We start from the raw sequence: 20,857 nt of genomic DNA, 5'->3' as shown, positions 1-20,857 counted from the left end.
CCGCGAGTCGAAAGTGACTCGCGTCAGCATGTTTGATTATCACTTTTGGGCGCGGCATAGACCTGCTTTGCTCAATGTTTGTATTCCACCTGTACTCATATCCCGGTCTCGGGTTCGCCTGAATGGCGCCGAGCCGGCTCTCTCTTCCTTGTTACCCCTTTTTACAACATGTTTGTTAATACCTTGCCTGCGGTCGGCGGAACCGGCGTTGGAGCATCAAAAACATTCACACACACGAGATACCGATTCGGTATTCATGATATGATCGACGGTATGGATCAAAGGGGATTAAGACGGGGTTGCATATGTACAAAACCAAACCGAATCTGGAGTAGTTAGACGTGATAATTCTACATCCCCTCTCAAAACAATCACCTGCCTTGAGACCGTGACACTTTCATGTTAGTAATGCCGGAGCCATCGTGCATGTCAACAACTGCAGAAAACGTAGAAATGGACGTGATAAAGGCTCTCGCCCGATTAATTGACTACTTTTATCTACCAAAACCAAACCATCCTCTCTTCTGTGCCTGCGGCTTCTCGCCGCTCTGTGCCGCAGGTGCGGCCTGGCTGGGTGGCGCCTTGGCAACGGGCTCCTGCGGCTCCTTGCCCGGGTAATCAATGTAGTTCCACGCCACGTCGAGGAAGATGGGCTTGACGGGGATGGCGGACAGCTTAGGCGGGACACTGACAATGTTCTGGAGGTCGATCTCGCTGGAGGGGTACTCGCGCAGCCGCTCAATCAGGGGCAGCTTCTGGGCGTCGTCCTCGTTGGAGGCCGCCGACTCCTTGAGCAGGTTCGAGAGGTGGACGAGAGCGCGGTGGCGCTGTAGTTCGCCTTGGAGGTAGGTTGCCAGGGCCTTTGCGTCCGCGGCGGACACGTCGATGCTGCGCGGGGCGTTGGGGTGCGGTTGGGAGCCCTTGGTGAGGGTCGAGGCGGCTTCCTGGGCTTCGCTAGTGGCGTGCTTGATGAGGGCCAGCGCGTTGACGGTGTTGCCGATGATGGCGTGGGAGCGGGCAATAGAGAGAAACCTGTGTTGTTAGTATGAGATAACTAAACCGGTGATATCAACTCACTTCAGAGCTTGAAAGTACTCGGTAAAAGCCTCCAGCTGGTCGGCGAGCTCCTCGTCGTTGGCCACGCCGGGCAACTCCCTCGCAGCCTCGAGACTCTGCAGGGTACCTTCGTACAGAGCGACGAGTTCCTTCAGCTTTGCCGCCTTGCGTCCGGGGGTCTGTTCCTTGGCAATCTTGTCTGCCTTCTTGGACTTGCGAGCCGACTGGTATCTCTCCACCAGGCCATCGTCGTTGCCCGTCAAGACGCGGTTGCGACCGATTCGCCAGCTAATCATCTCGTAGTTGACCGCCGTTCTGGTAATCTGCAGGCTCTGCATGCGGGAGTCGCTCTGGGAAACGCCCTCGCCTCGCAGCTCGTCGATCGCTTCTTTTGTGGCATCGGCGGCATCCTGCGTCGCCTCGAGGATGTCATCATACGCGGCAGCCACGTCCCTGGGGTCGGCATCAACGAGGGACGGCCATGTCTCGGAGAGCTTCGTCTTGGCTTCCTCTGCTCTGCCCCACGCCAGAGAGATGGCGGCGTCCTCGATCTTGACGTCGCGAGAGCGCCAGGTGAGTGCCCTGGGTGCGTTCTCCTCGCCGCCCTTGCTGGCCTCGGCGTCCACCTGCTTCAACACATTGGGGTCGAGCTCGTTGATCTGCTGAACGAGGGCCGTATCGGATTGGGGGAACGCTCGTCTGGCGATGGCGGGAACGGGTATCGTGCGCGGCGTCTTCAGCTGGTATGCGGCGTAGCGGATCGAGGGATCGATGGTATCAGAGAGGAGGTCCTTGAAGATGTCGCCTTTGGTGGTCGTTGCCATGGCGCTGTAGATGATGCGCGATACGGCATAGCTTCGCAGGGAGGGCTCCCAGTGCTGGTTCTCAAACTGGGCGGCGCCGCGGATGTGGGCGGCGTAGGCCCGGGATTCGAGCTTGTCGTTTTGTGATGCGCCAGCCTCGGGTTGGGAGAGAAGCTCGGCGAGGAGTTCGGCCGCCTTTGTTGCTTTTTGGAGTCGGGAGACTATGTGGGATCTCGTCTTGCCGGTCATGCCTTTGGCATCCGAGGCGTGCGATGCCTTGATGGCCATGGCATTGGCCCAGGCACGCTCGCTCGTGAGAAGGAGGAGGTGGACATATCTAGACAGTGTCAGTCAACATCCCCTCGTCCTTGCATGTGTCGACATACTCGTGGTTCTCGGCAATTTGCGAGACACCAACCTCACCCTTCTTGCTAAACTTTCCGCGATTCTTGGTGGCGATGTTGAGCTTCTTGCGGCTGTTGAGCAGCTTCTTGGACAGCTGGGTCTGGTAGGTTGCGTAGTCTCCGTAAAGGAGAGCCGCATCGCGGCCAGAGACGACAAACTTTGTGATATCCATCGCTGTGGGTTCGTCCGTTCGACGGGGAGGCAGAATCGCGACAGGCCACACCAAAGGGGACGGGATGATGTCGAATCGACCTCTGCGCTGCGCGGGGGATTGGTGGGGCTCACCAGTGTCCTCTGCTTCAATGTCAAAATTTGGGGTGTGTCACTAACCTCCTGACTGCACACCTTCGGTCATTAGGTAAGCTGGGGCGGACGCCGGGTTGAAGATGTTCCCATCAACGCCATGTCATTGGTTGAAGCTCCCCGAAAAAGTCCATGATGGTAGGTGGATTATGGACTGATACAGCGCTCTTTGAAGGCATCGTGCATACTTTCCGGCGGGCCCTTTGTTCGCATTTGCAGAATAGATCATAAGTCGTCACTGGGAGATCTTTCCCAATCGATACCCTCATTGAGATACCCTGCGTAGGCCAATCTAGCTTAGCTCAGCTCGGGCAACACCTCGGTCGGTCGACGACGTCTTCGATTTCGCGACTCCACCCAAAACTTTTTCGACATTGCGCGACAACACCAACGACACCCACGACCAGCATGTGCCCGAGTGCGTTTGATGTCCGCCATACATGATCGATACGTACCGTGTTGGTGACAGCTTCAATCCCAATGCTGGAGAGAACGGCGGCGACCCTGGAATCATGTACCAGTCTTCATGCTCTTCCATCCGCCGTGCGACAACTTAGAAGCCAGCGCAGGTTGTACACCGGCTTCTGGCAGCATGGCGCCGCGGCCATAGATATCTCCAGCTACTTGCTGGCTGCGCGTTTCCATGCTACCGAGCAACTCACCTACTCCGATCCGCCGCCAACGCCTCCCGAAACCCTCGCCGCCTCGACCTTTCTTCTCGACTTTCTCTACCCCAGCGGAACCGCCTCCTTCTTACGCAGAGCCTCTCCAGGCCTTCCTCACGATCACCTGGCGTCCATTCGACGGCTTCCACGGCGGTCCAGACCATTCACCTCTTCCACGGTTGCGACTTCCACAAAAGACTCTGACTCGCCAGGGGCATTGTCAACGAACTGGGGAGACGAATCTGCTGTGCAAGACCAGCGGTACGAATACCAGAAAGATGTAGATCCGGCCGAGGAAGTCGAGTTCGAAGAGGAAGACGAAGAAGATGACTACGACATAACCAGCTCGCATGACACGCATAGCGGTCCGTCATACGCCGGCGCCGGGTCGCGGCCGCAACTGATGAGGGAGCTGATGGCCGACAAAGACACGGAGTACTTTGGGTCCATATGGCAGCTCTACTCGCAGTTGGAGCCGAGTCTGAAACCAGAGTTTCGGCCCGAGATCATTGAATACCTGTATCGGTCCGCCAATGTGATCGATGCGCGAAGGGTCGTTCTCTTGTTCCCCCAAATCGACGACAGTCAGTGGACCACATTGGCCTTGACATCAGTTGTCACGGCATATCTACGCCTGGGTCGAGAGACCGAAGCGTTGCGGCTATACCACACGGCGCTGGACGAAAAGGCTTTCGTGTGCGGTCTGGACGAGCTGCTGGGTCATTTCTTTGCAAAGGGCGATTGGAAAACCGTCAGTCGGGTTTGGTCATCGTATCACACGGTGTACCTCGCCAAAGGCATCAACTGCGGAAAGTTGACGCAGCTTGCAGCAACTCCCAACCTCGGGGCCCTTGCCATGAGCTTCGCCAAGGAGGTCGAAGCGCAAGAACCAGAAGTAGCGCAGAGACTCAGAATCTTGCTCAACAAGGCGGTCAGGCGTGCAATCCAGCAACCATGCAAGCCCAAAGAAGCATTGCCTCTGCTCAAACTCATCGAAAAGGACCAGAGCAAGTGGTTCAACATTTATCTCTCGGAAGCCATGGCACGAGGACAACAAGAGGGATTGGCCAAGGTGTACCGTGTGTACCGGTCATTTCCCAAGGTGAGACCACACTGGAGAATTCTCCATGGCATGTTTGATATCTTTTACCCAGACAATGTCGCGGGCCTCGAGCAGGTCTACGAAGACTACCATACCAGCTACGGGGGACTGGACCGTTGGGGGTTCAGGAAGTTCCTCAAGTACTACGCATCACGGGGCGACGTCAAGTCTCTGGAGCGTTTGTGGGACAACTATGTCGGCGCCTACCGTCACCGCCACGTCCTTCGGGAGCCAGAAACATTCAATTACGTCATCAACGCCTATGCGAACCTCCAGGACTACAAGAGCGCACGTCGATTCTTTGACGAGATGATAGAAAAGCATGGCGTGATACCAAATACCGAAAGCTGGAATCAGCTTCTCAAGAGCGCCTGTGCGAACTACGACCTCGCCATGTCGGTGTTTGAAGAGCTCTGCGAGAACGTATCACCCGACAAGTATTCTTTTGCTACCATCATGTCCACCTCTTCGACAGACGGAGACATTGCAAAGACCTTGCAGCTTCTCGAGAGAGCGAAATCGCTGGGCATCGAGCCGGACGCCACCATGCTTGAGAGGGTCATCCGGGCCTACTCTTGGCATGACCGGACGAGAGCCATGTTGTCAGTTTGTCTCGATGCGCACGCCAACAACGTTCCGGGCGACCACGGCATCCTTTGGAACGCTCTTTTGCGGTCTCAAGCGAATCGCCGCAATCTGCCTGCTGTCGCTCGTGACTTGGAGGCCATGGCGAAGCAAGGCGTCAAGTGGACGCCCGAAACCCATACACAGCTGCTCCGCGCCTTGGTCCGCTGCGGGCAAACACAAATGGCGTACAGGCTGCTGCGTTCGGCTGCCTTTGAGAAATCGTTCAAAGTGGTTCCAGACCATTTTGAGACCGTCGTGCAGGCTGCCCTGGACGATCGCCATTTGGGCCTAGCTCGCAAGGTAACGAAGCAGTTGCGACGATACAAGACAAAGTCGGTCAAGGGTCGCATTGCCCAGGCCCGGATCATGATCAAGCAGCAGTTGTTTGCTTACAATCAAGATGAAAACAACGTTGACGGCATGGAGGAGCTGATGACATATATTCGGGAGCTGGCCAACAAAGCGGGCCATGAACGGAGTGGCTCCTCAATACGGCGCGCCGATTCCTTGCACCGCCTGCGCGTTTTGCTTGATGAGGCCATCCGGCTCTTCGCTGCGTATCGCGATTACGACGCCGTCAGAGAACTCCAACAGCTACAGAGGGACAACACTGCAGCCACGACCAGTTCCGTCAACAATGAAACTCCTGTCGAGTGGCTATACTATACGATGAAGGAGGATGCATCCAACAAGAAGTACGAAGAGGCTCTGGCAACGTGGAGACAAATATATGACAGGGTCTTGGCCATTGCTCGTCCAGCCGAATGGGGGGGTAATCGCAGAGCAGTTCTGCCGCGGCACCGTTACCGTCTTTCCAAGCCATTTGAGACCTTTACACAGGTATGTGTGGAGCTACAGAGCAGGACGCGACTGAAGAGGGGCTTTGAGAAGCTACTTGTGTCGGGCTTCATGTTGGAGCGCCAGGCCTTTAACCTTCTGGTCCAGGGCCTCGCCCGCACGGGAGCTTGGATGGACGCCTGCAAGGTATGCGAGGAGTACCTGATGCTGAGATGGACGGGCTGGCAGCAGAATCGCATACGCGCGCAAGTCAAGAGGAACCTACCGCTCGTGACGCGTCGCGTTCAGAGCTCTTCGCAAGTGCTACGCCCGACATCGTACACCATCATCCTCCTGTCCAAGGAATACCATGAGCTGCGACGCACAGCCATGTGGTCGGGCGAGGCGGCGCGAAAATTCAACACCTTTAAGGAGCTGTGTCCGCGCCTGGAGGATGCACTCAGGAGAATGGTGTACACGGGCGTAGGTATCGAAAAGGAGCTCTATGGCACCCAAAAGAGGTTCGTGGAGGCGCGGGCCGAAGAGGTGCTCTCGATAGTGGATGAGGGAGGCATTCTTGGCTCGCAGACGGAGTCTTCATCGTTTACCATGGGCGGTGTCACGATTGACGGTCTGCGGACCCGGATGTCATTGGTGCCCTCCCTTCCTCAGGATCCATCATCGTCAGCGCAAGCGCCCGAGGCTTCACTGATAATCACGAGCGGAGTGACTATCGACGGCCTGCGGACTCAGGGTTCGTCGTCGTCGTCGGTGCCTCGCGTGGAAGATGCTGGCTCTCAACCTGAGACCACATCGTCGGCGCAACAGCCTGAGCATTCATCAATGACTACGGGTGGAATTACTATCGATGGCCTGCGGCCCCAGGGTTCGTCGGCAGTGTCCGACTGACCCTATGGGGACGCGGCGTGTATCAACAGAGATATCTTGTACAAGACTTATTAGACCAGACATGAGTGTGTTGTTTAGAAGGCATTTAATTGCAGCGATGATTTCTTGGAGAGGTTTTGACATCCTCCTCGACGGGGATGACGATAGATGTGACAATACAACTTTTGTTTATTAGCTTTGGTCTAATCTTCGTTGAAAACTACAATAAGCCACAACCCGTTAATCACTCGCTATCCCGTCCTTTGGAGAGTGCATGATCCCTTGGACGGTGCCCACCATGGTGTCCCCCATGCCCTCGTTCAGCGCATCGCGGCTCGCAAGCCCAAGCTTACTCCTCTGCATCACAAACAGCGCGGCCGTCGGCGCGTCGAGGCTATAATCGAGATGCGGGTTGAAGATGAAGTTGCCCCCCTGGCAGATATTATCCCCCGTGTGGCACACGACGAGCAACTTGGTCGGATCGACCCCGTCAATGGCTTTCCCGCCCAACGGGTCGCCAAACAGCACGACGCTCGACAGCCGCGCGCGCTGGTCGGGCGGCAACTGCGCCACTGCGAGGCGGGCCACCTGCGAACCCTGGGAGTAGCCCGACACCGTGAGGCGGGTGTCTGGGCAGGCGGAGAGTGTGCGGGAGGCGACCTGCGTGGCGAAGGCAGCGCCCGTGGCGGAGCCGCCTGCGAAGAAGCCTGGCGGGTCGGCCGGGTAGGAGTTTACGCCTTGGATTGCGATGGAGCCTGTGCCGTTCATGTAGGTGCGGAGGGCGTCGAAGAAGGGGGGCCCGGTGAGGAAGCCCACGTTGCCTGTGTTTGTCAGTCTCTCAACTACGTTCCGTTCAGGGGGAGGACGGCGTACCTGGCTCGTTGGTCCCCCGGGCAAAGAGGACGGCCACGTCCGGACACGTCACGGCGCGGGTGGTGTTCCCCGGGAGCGGGAGCGGCATGCCCGTCGTGCCGTTGATGCCGAGGGCCGTGTCGAGGTCGTTTTGCGTGATGCCGTTCTCGGCGACCGTCTCGCGGAGGGCGCGCACGACCAGCAGCGTCGTGTTGACGACTTTGTCCACCAGGCCCGGCACGCGGTCGAGGACCTCGAAGGAGCCGGAGAGGAGACTCGAGAGGTCCCTGTCGCGGTAGGGGTTTCCCTTGATCTTTTGCGGTGGTGTTGGTGTCGTGTGTAGTGAGGGTATCGGTATCGTCAGCGCCGTGGTCTGCTGGTGTAGCAGGGCTGACGAGAGGAGGAGGGCGGATGACGGCCTCATCGCGCCCCTTGTGTTCGTGTAAGTCGTGCCAAGGTGGTGTAAGTGAGGTTGTTTCGTTTGGGTGTACCCAGATTGTGATCGTTCGGGTGATCGTCAACCGCAGAGCCGCAAAAGGTAACCTTGGATCGAATAAGGGACCTCTAGGTTACCAGAGACCCAAACGATTGTCAAGGGGGGTTGTTCAGGGTATTTCAAAGCTTTGACATGTGCGTGGGCAATGTCCAAACGTCCTTGGCGGTTGATGAGAGAGTTGCGTCACACACATGGGATCATGTAAGTGAGCTCCTCAGCGACGGGGGCCGCCCATTGCGTCCTTGCGTACTCACGACCAGACTCGCTTCAGATGACGCCGCCTCACTCGGACAGCATTGTAAGTGAGGAGGGGGCATTGTGAGAGAAAGTCGCAGACCACGACGGAATCTCCCTCACCACCAAAGAAGGAACACCAAAAGAAAAATGACACAGCCCCTCCCGTGCAAAACGCGAAGGCGAAGGCGTTTCACACCACCACCACTCCTAAGCATCCCCCGCTGCAGGCGGCGGGCTCACGGCGAGAATATGCCGCAGTGAAACCGTCTGATGTCGAATTCGTGAGATTTCATCGCCAATGACAGGGCACTGAGATGCTTCGCTCGGACTTTGTCGAGCGTGGGATTCCGTCATTTGAAGTATTTGAAAATGTCGACGCTCGGATGTAAGAGGAGGTGAGAGTGAGTGAGTGAGTGATGAGAGTGGGCGCATAACCCCCAAGAACCCCTCTCCTCATTAACCCGATGTCTGGCATCATGAAAGTAAGTGCATCTATTGCAGTGGTCTGACATCCTCGTTCTAGATTCACTCTGCTACTCTTACCTTCATGATCCTGCCAAGTTGGTGACAAAATGGGTTCCCCCTCATCACATTCGGCGGCCACTCTCCATCATCATTACGACCACGAATACTAAACGGAGAATACTACAAGTAATAACCATCAAATCCCTCAAGCGCATCTCTTACGTAGCATTCACTTAACCTTAATCAGAGAAGCGATTGCCTTGGTACGAGTAGAAAGAGTGCTCAATATGATGTATACTATGTTATCACCCACTCACTTCCTTCACACTCCAGCCTGATCTCCTCCCATCATCCGTGCCTCCCACCTCAAAGTCCGTGTCCCGCAACCGTGTGTTCTCAGTCAACACCTAAATAAACACAGCCAAGACCGCACGCAAACAAAAAACCGCCTTGCGCTTTCGCACTCGGGAAATCAAAAGACAGACGGACGGGAAGGCGGGAGGGCGGAGCGCTGCAAGACCCCGTCGGGGAGGGAGATCTCAAAAAGACCACGCGCAGAGATAGTAGGCATCCGTAGAACGAACTACATGTAGGACACGCGGATGGCTTCCGTGAAGTACTCCGGCCACCCGGGGACGTCGCTACCATGTGTTCGGGATCTCCTGGACTCCGTGTGGAGGATCTCGAATTTGATAGAGTGAGGTGCATAGTTTATGAGTGTATGGCTTTGAGCTGAATGATATGGAAAAGTTTCCATGTCAGACACGGCCTCTCGGGGACTCACCTACGATTCGATCACCAGCACCCACTGCAAACGACTGATCAAGTACGCACCAAGATGAGTAAGTACTATCTCTCATAAGATATCTCGATATGAACACCGCCGCCCTCGGCGGAACGTGCCTAAATAACCAAAAACTCCATCCGTCTATGACATACCCCGTTTCCCATAAAACAAAGCGCCCTTAGTGACCCTTACCCATATAACCCGGGGCTAAATAAGTAAAAACACCAAAATCGGTGTCGTAAATATGTACAAAATGGCTCCAATATGATGTCAAGTCTCCAAGTGAACCACGTTCACTACGGACGACCAAAAGGCATCTCGCCTTGCTGCTGCCCCTGTCCCTGGTTCTGTACACCCAAAGACCTCAGCCGCTGCGAAAGCAACCCCTCCGCAGCGCCACCAGGACTCCCGCCGCGCCCAGAGGACGGCGCGAACGCGTTGCCGCCGTACCCGACGTCCCCCTTGCTCAGCTTCTCGTACCTCGCAATCTGCGCGTCCCAGCCGTCCTTTGTCGTCGGCCTGCTCGCCTGCTCCGACTGCGGCGACAGGACGCCGGGCGTCGTGGTACTCGTCGTGTTTGTCGTGTCGCTGACGTCGCTCCCCAGACGGGCACGCCCTCGCCCCGAAAGGGCAAACGGCACCGCTTCCACGGGCTGATTACTGTTTCCCCCGCCAAAGCTAAAGGTTGACGGTGACTGCCGACTGTACCCCGCGGCCTGCGGCGATTGCGAGAACCCGTCTGATGTACTCCCACCATCCGCCGCGTACGGGTAGGCAGACGGAACCAAGGGAAACCCGGCACTCCGCCTCCGAAACGCCTTTTCGGCCGCGAGCGTCGCCGCAGGTCCGCTGTGGCTGTTCGACATGGGCGGGTGCATCACGCGGATGGGCTTGTAGGGCGTGAACCGCGGCTCCGGGTTCGTCGTCTCGTTTCGGAGCTTTTCTTTCCCGTCGGGGACGCGGTTGGCAAAGACGATGCGGACGCTCTTGTAGAGGTAGAAGCGCCCCTTGGACGGGCAGCAGATGTGGAGGTGCACGAGGTATCGCAGGATCGGGCGGTCGGCGGCGGCGGCGGCGGCGGCACCGGGTGCGTCCTCTAACCCGGGCGTATTCGTCTCCATAATGGGACCCGCGGAGTAACTTCGCTGCCGGATAAACGTCTTGGTCCCGGGTTCCATACCGGCCAGGTCGTAGGGCACCAGGAATAGCTTCACCGCCGTCTTGTTGGGGTTCTTGATGACGATTTGGATCTGCCCCTTTTCGGGGATGCGATAACTCCCGCCCGGCGGAGCTCTCGGAGACGCCGATCTCCGTCTGGCCCGCTGTGCGGCACGATCCGAGGACCCGTCCACGGGCCCATCCGCCATGAGGACGTCGTCTTCGGCAATCTTCTTCTCGACGTACCGGCTTTGCATTTTCCTCTTGGACCGCTGTCCCTCCTCGGGGTTGGGTAGACCGTTTTCCAGGTCAATCTGGCCGACGTACGGGCTGGGGCCGTCTTCCGACCGCACACGCCCTTGCGAAGCTCCCCCGTAGCTGTAAAACACGGCAGGAAACGGCAACGTCACATGGGCGGGACACCGCAGACTGGATTTGCACTTGCCTAGCCCCAGCACGCCAATCTGCGCAAGAAAGTCGAGCGGCTTGGACGGGGTCGTGGACATGCGGCCGCGGAGGATGCTCTCCTCGTACGACCCGACCATGGAGGCGTGCTGCAAGGGGGAGGTGTCCGAGTTGAACGACGGCCGCCTGGGTCTCAGAAACGCCGCGGGCGTCTGCGGCGACGAGGCGGCCCCAGGGAGTGGCACCTGCGGGATCGACGTGAGGGAGCGCCGCGGCTGGTGCGCCTGGTACGGCAGCGCCGCTGTGCCCCGGTGCGAGGACTGCCTGGGCGAGGGGAACGCAAAGGGGGACGATGTGACCGAGTTCAACGTGTGTCGCCGCAAAGGGCCCGCGAAACTCGGTGAGCCCCCGGTAATGGCGATGCTGTTGAGCGGCGCAGACAGGTCGAGCTGGTCGTTGCTCTCGGACTGGACCAGCGGGCTCGTCGGCGGCTTGTAGACGAAGCTAGACGAGAATGAGGAGGACAAGGAGGACGGGACGGATCGGTAGTCGTCATTCGTCGCCGGAAACGGCAACCTCGTCTCGAACTGAAACGGGGAAAAGTCCCGCGGTGGTGACGTTGCGAGCCATGAACTGCGCGACGCCAAGAACTTGTTGGTTGCGCCATGCGTCGTCTCCTCCTGTGTCGTCTCCTGCTCCTGCTGCTGCCGCGACCGCGACCGCGGCCTCGGCTGGTGGTCCTCTGTGAAGTCGCCGCTGTGCAGAGCAGACCGCGGCCTCTGTATGCTCAACCCTTCGCGCAGCCGCTCATCGTCCTCTCGCGAGCCGTCGGCGGCTGCTCTGTCCGGGGTGATGCTCGCCGGCGGCAAGAGGCTGTTGTTGGACGAGCTCGCGGGCGGCCGGGGACTCTTGGGCGTGCTCGGGCGGGGCAGGTTGTTGAAGAGCGACTCGAGCTTGGTGATGTTGTGAGCCACCAGATCGGTCCTGGGTGATGCGACACGGCGGTTCGGGATCCAGGTCGGGCTCTCCCCGCGCTTCAGCCGTTCAATCAGCTCAGCCCTGTCAGAGGTAACTGCGGCGGCAGCATCGGTGTCGGTGTCGGTCTCGGGTGTTGACGGCCTCGTCGGGCTCTCGATAACGGGACCTTCGCATAGCTCGGTTCGTATGCTCTCTTCAGAGAGTCTTCGCATGGGCGACGGTCGGTGTTGTGGTATGGGCGGAACTGCTTGCGGTGTTTCTGGCGCGGCGGCCGCTCTGTGCTCGGCTATGGATGATAAGAGGTGCTGGTGGTGTTCGAGATCGTCCTGGAAGATGGGCATGGTTTGGTCGAGGTCTGAACCACAGCACGGCTGTGGTCCAGATCTGGAGTCGGGTTCGCAATGTTGGCGGCGGTCGAGAGGAAGCCGATCATGCCTCCCGCGTCGTCTGCTCTGCTTGTTGGTTTGTAGTTGTAGTTGTGGGTTGTATGGAGGAAAAGGTGGTGCGTCTTTGTCGGGTGATTTTGGTTTCGTGGTGTTAGTCACCAGGTTAATTATTCTTTAACAAACGGGACCCGGTAAGACGTCATAAAGCGCACCCCTGGCCGTAAGGTACTATCAGTAAGTATCTTAGGTTCTGAGTCAAGCAAGGGTACCGGTGGTTCTGGCGTGCTTCACTGGCGTTGTACGAGAAATGAGGCTGTCTAAGAAGAGAGACAGGACTGCACTAACGACGGTAGGACAAGAAGGTAAAAGTATCCGTAAATATAGAGACAGAGAATGAAGAGGTTGGAGTTGCGGTCAGTGACATGCAATGCAATCCATCCGAGTGAGCTAACCACCTGAGTACTACTCCGTACTGCTGGAGGGAACATGCAGCTGTCGTTCGTCGGGGCTGGCAGAGGCGGGCCCCAGCACACCAGTGCAGCGCAGGCCCGCAAGCGTGCTAAGGCAGGTCAGGTAAGGGCCTGGGGGGGGAGGGGGGAACCTCTAGGGCAGGTGGTCAGCTGCCCCAAGTCTCCAACTTTAGCGAGCAACGGCCATCCTCGCTCTGCCAGTCCGGTGAGCGATTCACTCCGTCAATGGACCGTCACTTGAGTTTCTTGGACCGATATGCCGACCCTTGCTTCATGCATCCGCCAGAGAACCCACCAGGACCAACATCGTCCCTCATCGACCCCTTATCCGTCGTCAGATCCACCCTTGTTCTGCGCTGGCGTCGTCCCACTCGCGCGATGCGATTCACGTTTGCGTCGGTGTCCTGCCGTGCGTCTTATTCATGCCCGACATCCGCTGTAGCCATGAAATAAAAGATAACCTTCTCAACTATGGTGCAAGCCACAGACGACCAAAGGATAGTTTCTAGTTCCCGTATAAGCAGAACAGAAAGAGGAGAGACAGAGAGGGGAAACATCGTTTTCGTTACGACGCTGACCAAATAATGTTGATCAATTCAATGGCTGAAACAGTAGGCAGAGTCTTGTTTTCTTAAACTCAACCCATGCCTTGACTCTATGCGTCTGCCATGAATCCTGTTCCTGGGTTTTTACGTTTCCCGCTTTCGTATCCTTTCAGAGCATGCATTCCAAGCTTAGCCAAATGCCGGGACAGGTTTCGGACCCTTGGCCCCGCTCTAGACCTTATCACCTCTCACATTAGTGACGATGGGCTTCATAGAAGATGGGTTAGAGTGAGTGGTACGGAGTACTCAAGACCCAGTGATCAAACAGATCTTAGCTGGTAGCTTGTCATTTATACTCTGATAAAGTCCTCAGGCAGCTCTCATTATGGTAGAGTTATCACAACCCGTCAAACTCTCACGACCTGCTCACCGCCGATTTCGCGCTGATTAACCCTCTCAGCTCGTACGTAGAACACCACGTCAAAAGTATTCTAGCGGAATACTGAGAGTTAGCAGCTGTAAGACTTCAAAAGTCGTTACTCGAAAACCCTTCACCAAGAAATCACGGCTCCTGACGACGACTGCGACATCACTAAAGGGCCCTCACCAATTAACATCACGCATACGACATAGAGTTCGCCTTGGGGGTATCAAATTCTGGTATCAATTCTTGCGGTAACGTGTCGCTTTAGTGTCCGTTGAGACAATGTCGTGAGACGAATCCTCGTCCCAAACCTGCATCCTACTACTTGGAACGTATACAGGTAACACTGTAGTCTACTTCATCCTCTGCTCTCTTCCATACGACGAGCACCCCCTACTCAACTCCCCAGTCATCGTCATCCGCAACATCATAGTCCATATCCCGCTGCTGTTCCGGCTGCTGCTCCATCAGGTCACGTGCCGCCGACGATCCATTAGGTGCGGCGTTGCCCATGGCCATATCATGGTCAGACGTGCCCTGGGTCTTTGACGATGCGCCATTCTCAACAGTCTTGACGGGGGCCAGGGGCGTGGCGACCCACGACAGCTCGAGTTGGCCGTCGATGCCCGGGATCTCCTGCTTGGGGAGACCGTAAAAGAACTTCTCAGCCGTCTTGCGGTCCTTGAAGGTGACTTCGGTCTTGGACGGGGTGGTGTTGATGCCTGTGAATTCACCGACAGCAAGCAAATATTGCCGAAGCACCTCGTCCTTCTCAGACGAAGTAAAGTCCACACCCGTGACGGACACAGTCCGAGGACGGTTGTCGAGCGAGTACGCGGCGTAGGCGACGTGGACATCGCCTTGGTACCCGCCGCGGTATGATCCTCTTCCTCGAGGAGCGTAGCCACGGCCACGCGGGACGAAGCCGCCTCTGCCGCGACCCCGTCCGCGATAGCTCGCATGCCACGAGTTGGACGGTTCATCCGTCGCGCTCGGGTCGAGACCCAGGAGCTTAGCCTCGTCTTCGAGAGCCGCGAGCTGCGCGCGAAGCGCCGAATTCAACGAGCCCTCTTCTCCATTCTCCCCTCCATCGCCGTTCTTCGAGGCCAACTTAGCTTGAAGCTTCTGCTGAACCTCGCGGTGCTGGGCGAGAAGCTCGCGTTGCCGCTGCTCCAGTTCTTGGCGTTGCTTGTCTAGCTCTGCCTTCTTTTGCGCTTTTTCCTCGTGCTGCCGCTGGGCCTCTTCTTGCTTCTTCATAAACTCCTCAAGATCAATCTCCGGCTCAGCGTCTGGGTCTTCGCCATTGGCAGCAGCGCGTGCGGCAGCCTGCTCGCTCTCTTCCACGAACCAAAACACTCTGACGAAGCGGTTGTCAAAGATGACCTTGGGAGACCGGTACGCCGCATTGGCAGCATCCCACGTGTCATACGTGACAGTTGCGAGCCGCTTGTGAGGCTGCAGCGAGACCTCTTGAATATCGCCAAACTCGGAGAAGAACTTGCGGACTTCCTCCTCAGACAGGTACTCCTCGGGTATGTTCTCCACGACGATTGTCGTCTTCGTGGTATCCTCAACAGGGCCTTCAGCGGAAAAGGAGGCTCTGATCTGACGCCGTTTGCCTCTAGTAGCACGGCGGTTCTTGCGGCCCTCGCGACTGGATCGCTCAGCGTTGAATGCCTCCATGAGCTGCTGCATTTGTTGGAAGTTTTGCGACATCATCATGGCCGCGTCTCGGGGATCAAAGTCTGTGCCATTATGTCAGTCTAAGACTCGTCCAACGATGTTCAATAAAAAAAATGGTAAAGAATGTGTAGCTTTCAGTAGTCAACCTTATAAATTTTTTGTAAAGTCATCGCACGAATGCTCTGATGGATTACTCATCATGCTACGGGTTGGGAGTGATGGACAGAAAAGATGTTGAACTCACCATCGAATTTCTGAGGACCACTAGGACCGCTAGGCGGCAACCAGATGGGCTCGACGCCGTGGTCATACTGGCATGAGCTTCCCCGAGCGCAGTACCCCTTGGTCGCGAAGTCGCGGCATTTCTGCCTATTTCTTCGTGGCCCTTGAGGCGGGGCGGCGCCCTGAGGATAGGCCGGTGGCATCTGAGGCATCCCGCGCCAGTTCTGGGGGCCAGTTGGTGCTCCTCGCGGGAAGTTTGGGTCGTACGGCGCCGCCGTAGCCGACAGCTGGAACGAGCCATCGGCAGGGAACGGCTGCGCAGAGTACCCTCCAGCACCCGGAGCCGTCGAGTCCCACTGACTCCGGCGAGGTTGCTTGTAAGCGCGCTCCTCGAAGCCCGCGTCCCGATCGCCCGAAGCGCCGGCGTCGCTCCTCTCATTGAATGAGCGCTTTCGCGAACCACCCTGAGACGGAAACTCCGAAGCCGCCGAGCGATTGTCTGCCTCTGTCAACCTCTTGGGCGGGGGAGGCGCGCCCGGGAGAAACGACTTGTACTCAATGACGCGAAACAGCTCGTCAACGAATTCCGGCGCGGTGTCTGTGGTACGGTTTGTTAGCGAGAGCTTGAACGCGTCGTCATTGTTATCACACTAACCTGTGTTGAGGAACTGCGGCAATTCGCTTTCGCATGCCGCACGAATGTGCGCAGCGTCGCCTTCCTGCGAGGCGAGAAGAGCAAGGACATAGTCGGCCAAGATGTCCGTCTCTGTATCGGATCTGGGAGTGGTCAGCAAGAGCAATTACGAGGCAGCTGGCAGAGAGACGAACACTTCAGGCAGCTTGCTCAGGAGCCACGTCCTGAGCAAGGGCGCATCCTCCTCTGCTAGAAACATGGTCGTCGCAGTCAGGGTCGCGCCAGGTCATGGGATTGAAGAACAAAAGGGTTGACGTATCAATAAGTCTGATACTCAAGTAATGTATGGACAGGTTGGAGTCATTGTTGTTGCTCGGCGGGAAGCCACGCGAACAAACAAAAATTTGCCCAGAAATGAGAGGTTGTTGCGAGAAGGAGCTTTGTCGGAACGAGGCTGAAAGCTTTTATTTGCAGAGCTCGCTAAGACGACCCACTTTAAACCTAAGTGGGATCCATGCGAGGGTCGGCGTCGCTGCTGCTGCCCGCTGCCGTTGCCCGCTGCAGATCTCAGTCTTGTCTCGGGAGGATATGGCACGGCGATCTGAGATTCAACAGACTCGTGTTACTTCATCACAGTACAGGCACAATGCAGCATTTACATATTGAACTTGTCTTCATTTGAGACTACGCGAAAGCTATGGAAAGAACGGGGTCATAATTTTTGATATCATCCACCAAACCCAGTTCGTCATAAATGCCCAAAAAGGCACAACGCCATTTTCTATTAACCCGTGGGAAAGGCGTTTACAACTTGTCGTAGTACTGCGATTCGTTAGCATTGATCAGTCATGGAGGTTTGTTAGGGAAACTCACGTTCTCAACACCGGGAACCTCAACCTTGAGACCCTTGCGCTTACGCATCTCCTGGACGATCTGGCCGACCTTGGAGGTGCCGTCCAGAGGAGAGCCACCGGGCAGGGGCTGCCAGTGGTCAAAGACGGACTGGGGGAAGGCCTGTCCGGAGGTGGCCTGGCGCAGGTCACTGTTGAAGCCGAAGGACTCCATGACGGGCAGGTAGGCCTTGATGGTGAACAGGGGAGTACCGGGGCGCTGCTCCTCACCGAAGACGTGACCACGTCTGCGGGTAAGGACACCGTAGACACCACCCATGGCCTGCTCGGGCACCTGGATCTCGACCAAGAAGACGGGCTCGAGGAGAGCGGGCTCGGCGAGAAGGGCGGCGGCGTACAGGACACGGCGGGAGGTGGGGATGATCTGGCCACCACCACGGTGAATGGCATCGGCGTGGAGGGTGACATCCATGATGTTCCAGCGGACGGAACGCATGGGCTCCTCGGCAACGGGACCCTCGCGGGTGGCCCACTGGAAACCAGAGACGACGGAGTCCTTGATTTCGTTGAGGTACTGGACGGCCTTGGTCTGGTCGACGAGCAAGTTGGCACCGGTGGTGTCGGGGCCGAAGGTCCAGATCTTACGGGCGTCAGTGACATCCCAGCCGAAGTCGTCAGCGAGGACACGGGCGCGGGCCTTGAAATCGTCACGGGGGCTGATCTTGCCAGCCTCGATCTCCTTGGAGAGCTCCTCGTCGATGGGCTCAGCGATCATGTAGATACGGTTGTGCTTGTTGGGAGACTTGGAGAGAGCGGTGATGCTGGACTTGCCAACAACGGTCTCACGGTACTGGACGACGGGGTCGGAGATGATGAGGGGAACACCGGCGTGGTCGTTCATGAGATCGTTCAGGCAAATCTCCAAGTGGAGCTCACCGGCACCGGCGACAATGTGCTCACCAGACTCGGAGGTCATGGTCAGGACACAGGGGTCGGACTTGGAGAGACGCTTGAGACCCTCGACGAGCTTGGGGAGATCCTGGGCGTTCTTGACCTGGACGGAGCGCTGGACGACGGGGGAGACGGAGAACTTCATGACCTTGAGGTTGTGGGCGGTGTCGGAGGTGGTGAGGGTACCAGACTTGAGGAGGAACTGGTCAATACCAACGAGACCGACAATGTTACCGGCAGGCATGTCGTCGATGGCCTCGACCTTGCCACCCATCATGAGGACGGTACGCTGGATAGCCTTGATGAAGAGATCCTCCTTCTTGCCGGGGGTGTAGTTGGGGCCCTGGATGCGGACCTTGATACCGGACTTGACGGTACCGGCGAAGACACGACCGAAAGCGTAGAAGCGACCCTTGTCGGAGGTGGGAACCATCTTGGAGACGTAGAGCATGAGGGGACCCTTGGCATCGCAGTCGCGGATGGCAATGGCGGCCTCATCGTCGGGGGGACCCTCGTACAGAGTCTCGGCACGGTACTTCTGGGCGGTGACGGGGGAGGGGAGGTGGAGAATCATCATCTCGAGAAGGGCGTCGGCGGCGGGGAGGAAAGTGCGCATGACGGCCTTGAGGAGCTGCTTGCCCTCCTTCTCGCGGTCCTCAACGGGGAGCTTGAGGTCGAGCTTCTGGAGAAGGGTGGCGACCTCCTCCTTCTTGAAGTTCATGACGGCGGAGAAGATCTTGAAGATGGGGTCCAAGATGAACTGGTTGAAGGCACGCTCGAGCTGCTTGCCCTCGTGGGTGCTCTTGTTGGTCCACTTCTTGGTGTGGGGGTTGAAGTAGTTGTCGCCCCAGAGACGCTCCATCATCTTGTTGCGGTCGACACCAAACTTCTTGGCGTAGCGGACGGCGAACTGGCGGATGGTGAAGGCCCAGCCGTGAAGACCGGAACCGAAGGCGATGGTACCCTTGTCAGGGTAGACCTGGACGTCACCGAGCGACTTGTCAAAGTAGGTGGAGATGATGACGTTGACGGACTCGATGGTACGGGAGAAGGACTGGTAAAGGTCCTCCTTGGAGACCTGAAGCTCGAGAAGAGCACGGTCGACCTTGTTGATGATGACGACGGGCTTGATGCGCTCACCGAGGGCCTGACGCAGGACAGTCTCGGTCTGGACGCAGACACCCTCGACGGTGTCGACGACGACGAGAGCACCGTCAGTGACACGGAGAGCAGCAGTGACTTCGGAAGAGAAATCAACGTGACCGGGGGAGTCGATCAGGTTGATGAGGAAGTCGGTGCCGTCGGTCTTCTGGCCAACAATGTCCTTGACATCGTCGGGGTCGACGTTGTGGTACAGGGAGATGGCGGTAGACTTGATGGTAATACCACGCTCCTGCTCGTCGGCACGGGTATCCGTGGCTCTCGCGTCTCCGGCCTTGGCGGTGGAGATGATACCGGCCTTGGAGAGAAGGGAGTCGGTGAGGGTGGACTTTCCGTGATCGACGTGGGCAATGACGGACATGTTACGGACGTTGGTGGGCTTGTCCATGAGCCCACGGATCTCCTCGACGGTGAAGCTGTGGTGAGAGCATGGTTAGTATGGTGTTTGGCTGTGTGTGGGAGCTTAACTCCGAAGGAGAGTGAGGGGAGAAGGTCAAAGTAAGGTGAGGTGAGGGGCGGGGTAGAGATGGGCGCTCAGCAAAGCTTTGCTGCAACGATGCGGCAAAGTGTGCAGGCATTGCTCCATGATGGTGTTGATGATGATGATGAAGAGACATGTCGTGATGTTGCTTATGCCCGAGACTAGAGTAAGATGGGTTCTGATGAACTTACTTGACCATCTTGACGGCGGTGGCTCAGCGAGCTCTTTGAAATTTCTGTGTCGGGTGGGATGTGTAGAGTCGAAGTTGGGCGAAGCGGGGTTGAAGAATCTGCCCCGCGCTCACAGAGTGCTGAATCCTTTTCTCTGCTGGGAGAGAATGAAGGAAGACAGATGAAGATGTGAGGGTTGCCTCGAAAGGTTGAAAAGTCGACGGTTCCAGGAAACGACAGGGGAACTGATGAGCTCCTCTACCGATTCTTTTATCGTCGAAAAGAGGTGAATGGGATGGGGGGGGTAGAAGGGTAAACAGGTGGGAGGGGGAAGGAATGGAAAAAAAAGGGAACCGGTGCGTCCTCGCCTTGCCTTGGCCGTGTGAGGCAGGCGGTTGCCCCGAGGGAAAGGTGAAAAAAAAAAGTTAGTGACTGACTGGCCCGCCGGAAGGGAAAAAATGGGTAAGGTAGGTGGGGCACCAGCAAAAAAAGAGTGTGAGAGAAAAAAAAACCCCGCCACTCTCGAGGTCCCTCCTTCCTGGTTTTTTCGCCCTTCCCCTCTCCAACCACAGCATCTGCAAAGCATTTGGGCAGGCACGGCACACCTCACATGGGGCGTCTCCTTCCTGCCCCTCTTCTTACGCACTGTGGACGTACCTCTCGCCCTCTGGATCCCATCCAATGATCCACCTTCACCTTTATCACTTCGTTATTCCCAGACCTGTAGCCTCTTCTCTCACTAACAACCGTGGCGCCACTCACTTTGACTGCTTGTCACCTCTGCCGCAGTACGCATACAGTATTATCTTTTGCAAGGCAAGGAAGGTATGGGGTGCCTCAGCAACAGCCTTCCAGCCTTTCGTCAGCACCTTGCA

At 57.2% G+C, this 20,857-nt stretch overlaps 5 protein-coding genes across 5 annotated transcripts; 1 reads left to right on the top strand and 4 right to left on the bottom strand.

Annotated features, from left to right (window-relative positions):
* Positions 1-494: 494 nt before the first annotated feature.
* Positions 495-2,436, bottom strand: CTAM01_07624 (signal recognition particle protein; the record flags this gene model as incomplete). Its single annotated transcript, XM_060523646.1, has 3 exons — positions 495-1,032; positions 1,078-2,196; positions 2,246-2,436. The coding sequence occupies 3 exons, from the start codon at positions 2,434-2,436 to the stop codon at positions 495-497; spliced, it is 1,848 nt and encodes a 615-aa protein (XP_060381700.1).
* A 611-nt stretch (positions 2,437-3,047) lies between these two features.
* Positions 3,048-6,647, top strand: CTAM01_07623 (pentatricopeptide repeat domain-containing protein; the record flags this gene model as incomplete). The annotated part of the gene is made up of 1 exon (XM_060523645.1): positions 3,048-6,647. The coding sequence occupies one exon, from the start codon at positions 3,048-3,050 to the stop codon at positions 6,645-6,647; it is 3,600 nt and encodes a 1,199-aa protein (XP_060381699.1).
* A 219-nt stretch (positions 6,648-6,866) lies between these two features.
* Positions 6,867-7,902, bottom strand: CTAM01_07622 (cutinase; the record flags this gene model as incomplete). The annotated part of the gene is made up of 2 exons (XM_060523644.1): positions 6,867-7,447; positions 7,500-7,902. The coding sequence occupies 2 exons, from the start codon at positions 7,900-7,902 to the stop codon at positions 6,867-6,869; spliced, it is 984 nt and encodes a 327-aa protein (XP_060381698.1).
* Positions 7,903-9,759: 1,857 nt separating this feature from the next.
* On the bottom strand, positions 9,760-12,345 carry CTAM01_07621 (uncharacterized protein; the record flags this gene model as incomplete). Its single annotated transcript, XM_060523643.1, has 1 exon — positions 9,760-12,345. One exon carries the CDS (start codon positions 12,343-12,345, stop codon positions 9,760-9,762), a length of 2,586 nt encoding a protein of 861 aa, XP_060381697.1.
* A 1,877-nt stretch (positions 12,346-14,222) lies between these two features.
* On the bottom strand, positions 14,223-20,011 carry CTAM01_07620 (translation elongation factor aEF-2; the record flags this gene model as incomplete). Its single annotated transcript, XM_060523642.1, has 6 exons — positions 14,223-15,574; positions 15,757-16,332; positions 16,390-16,511; positions 16,863-16,969; positions 17,242-19,747; positions 20,004-20,011. 6 exons carry the CDS (start codon positions 20,009-20,011, stop codon positions 14,223-14,225), a joined length of 4,671 nt encoding a protein of 1,556 aa, XP_060381696.1.
* Between the last annotated feature and the right edge of the window lie 846 nt (positions 20,012-20,857).

The sequence above is a fragment of the Colletotrichum tamarilloi genome (assembly GCF_030869305.1).
Source record: "Colletotrichum tamarilloi strain Tom-12 chromosome Unknown Scaffold_24.1, whole genome shotgun sequence".
Classification (NCBI taxonomy): Eukaryota; Fungi; Ascomycota; class Sordariomycetes; order Glomerellales; family Glomerellaceae; genus Colletotrichum; species Colletotrichum tamarilloi.
The sequence above is the reverse complement of the archived record's forward strand: the minus strand, read 5'-3'. Positions and strand labels throughout refer to the sequence as shown.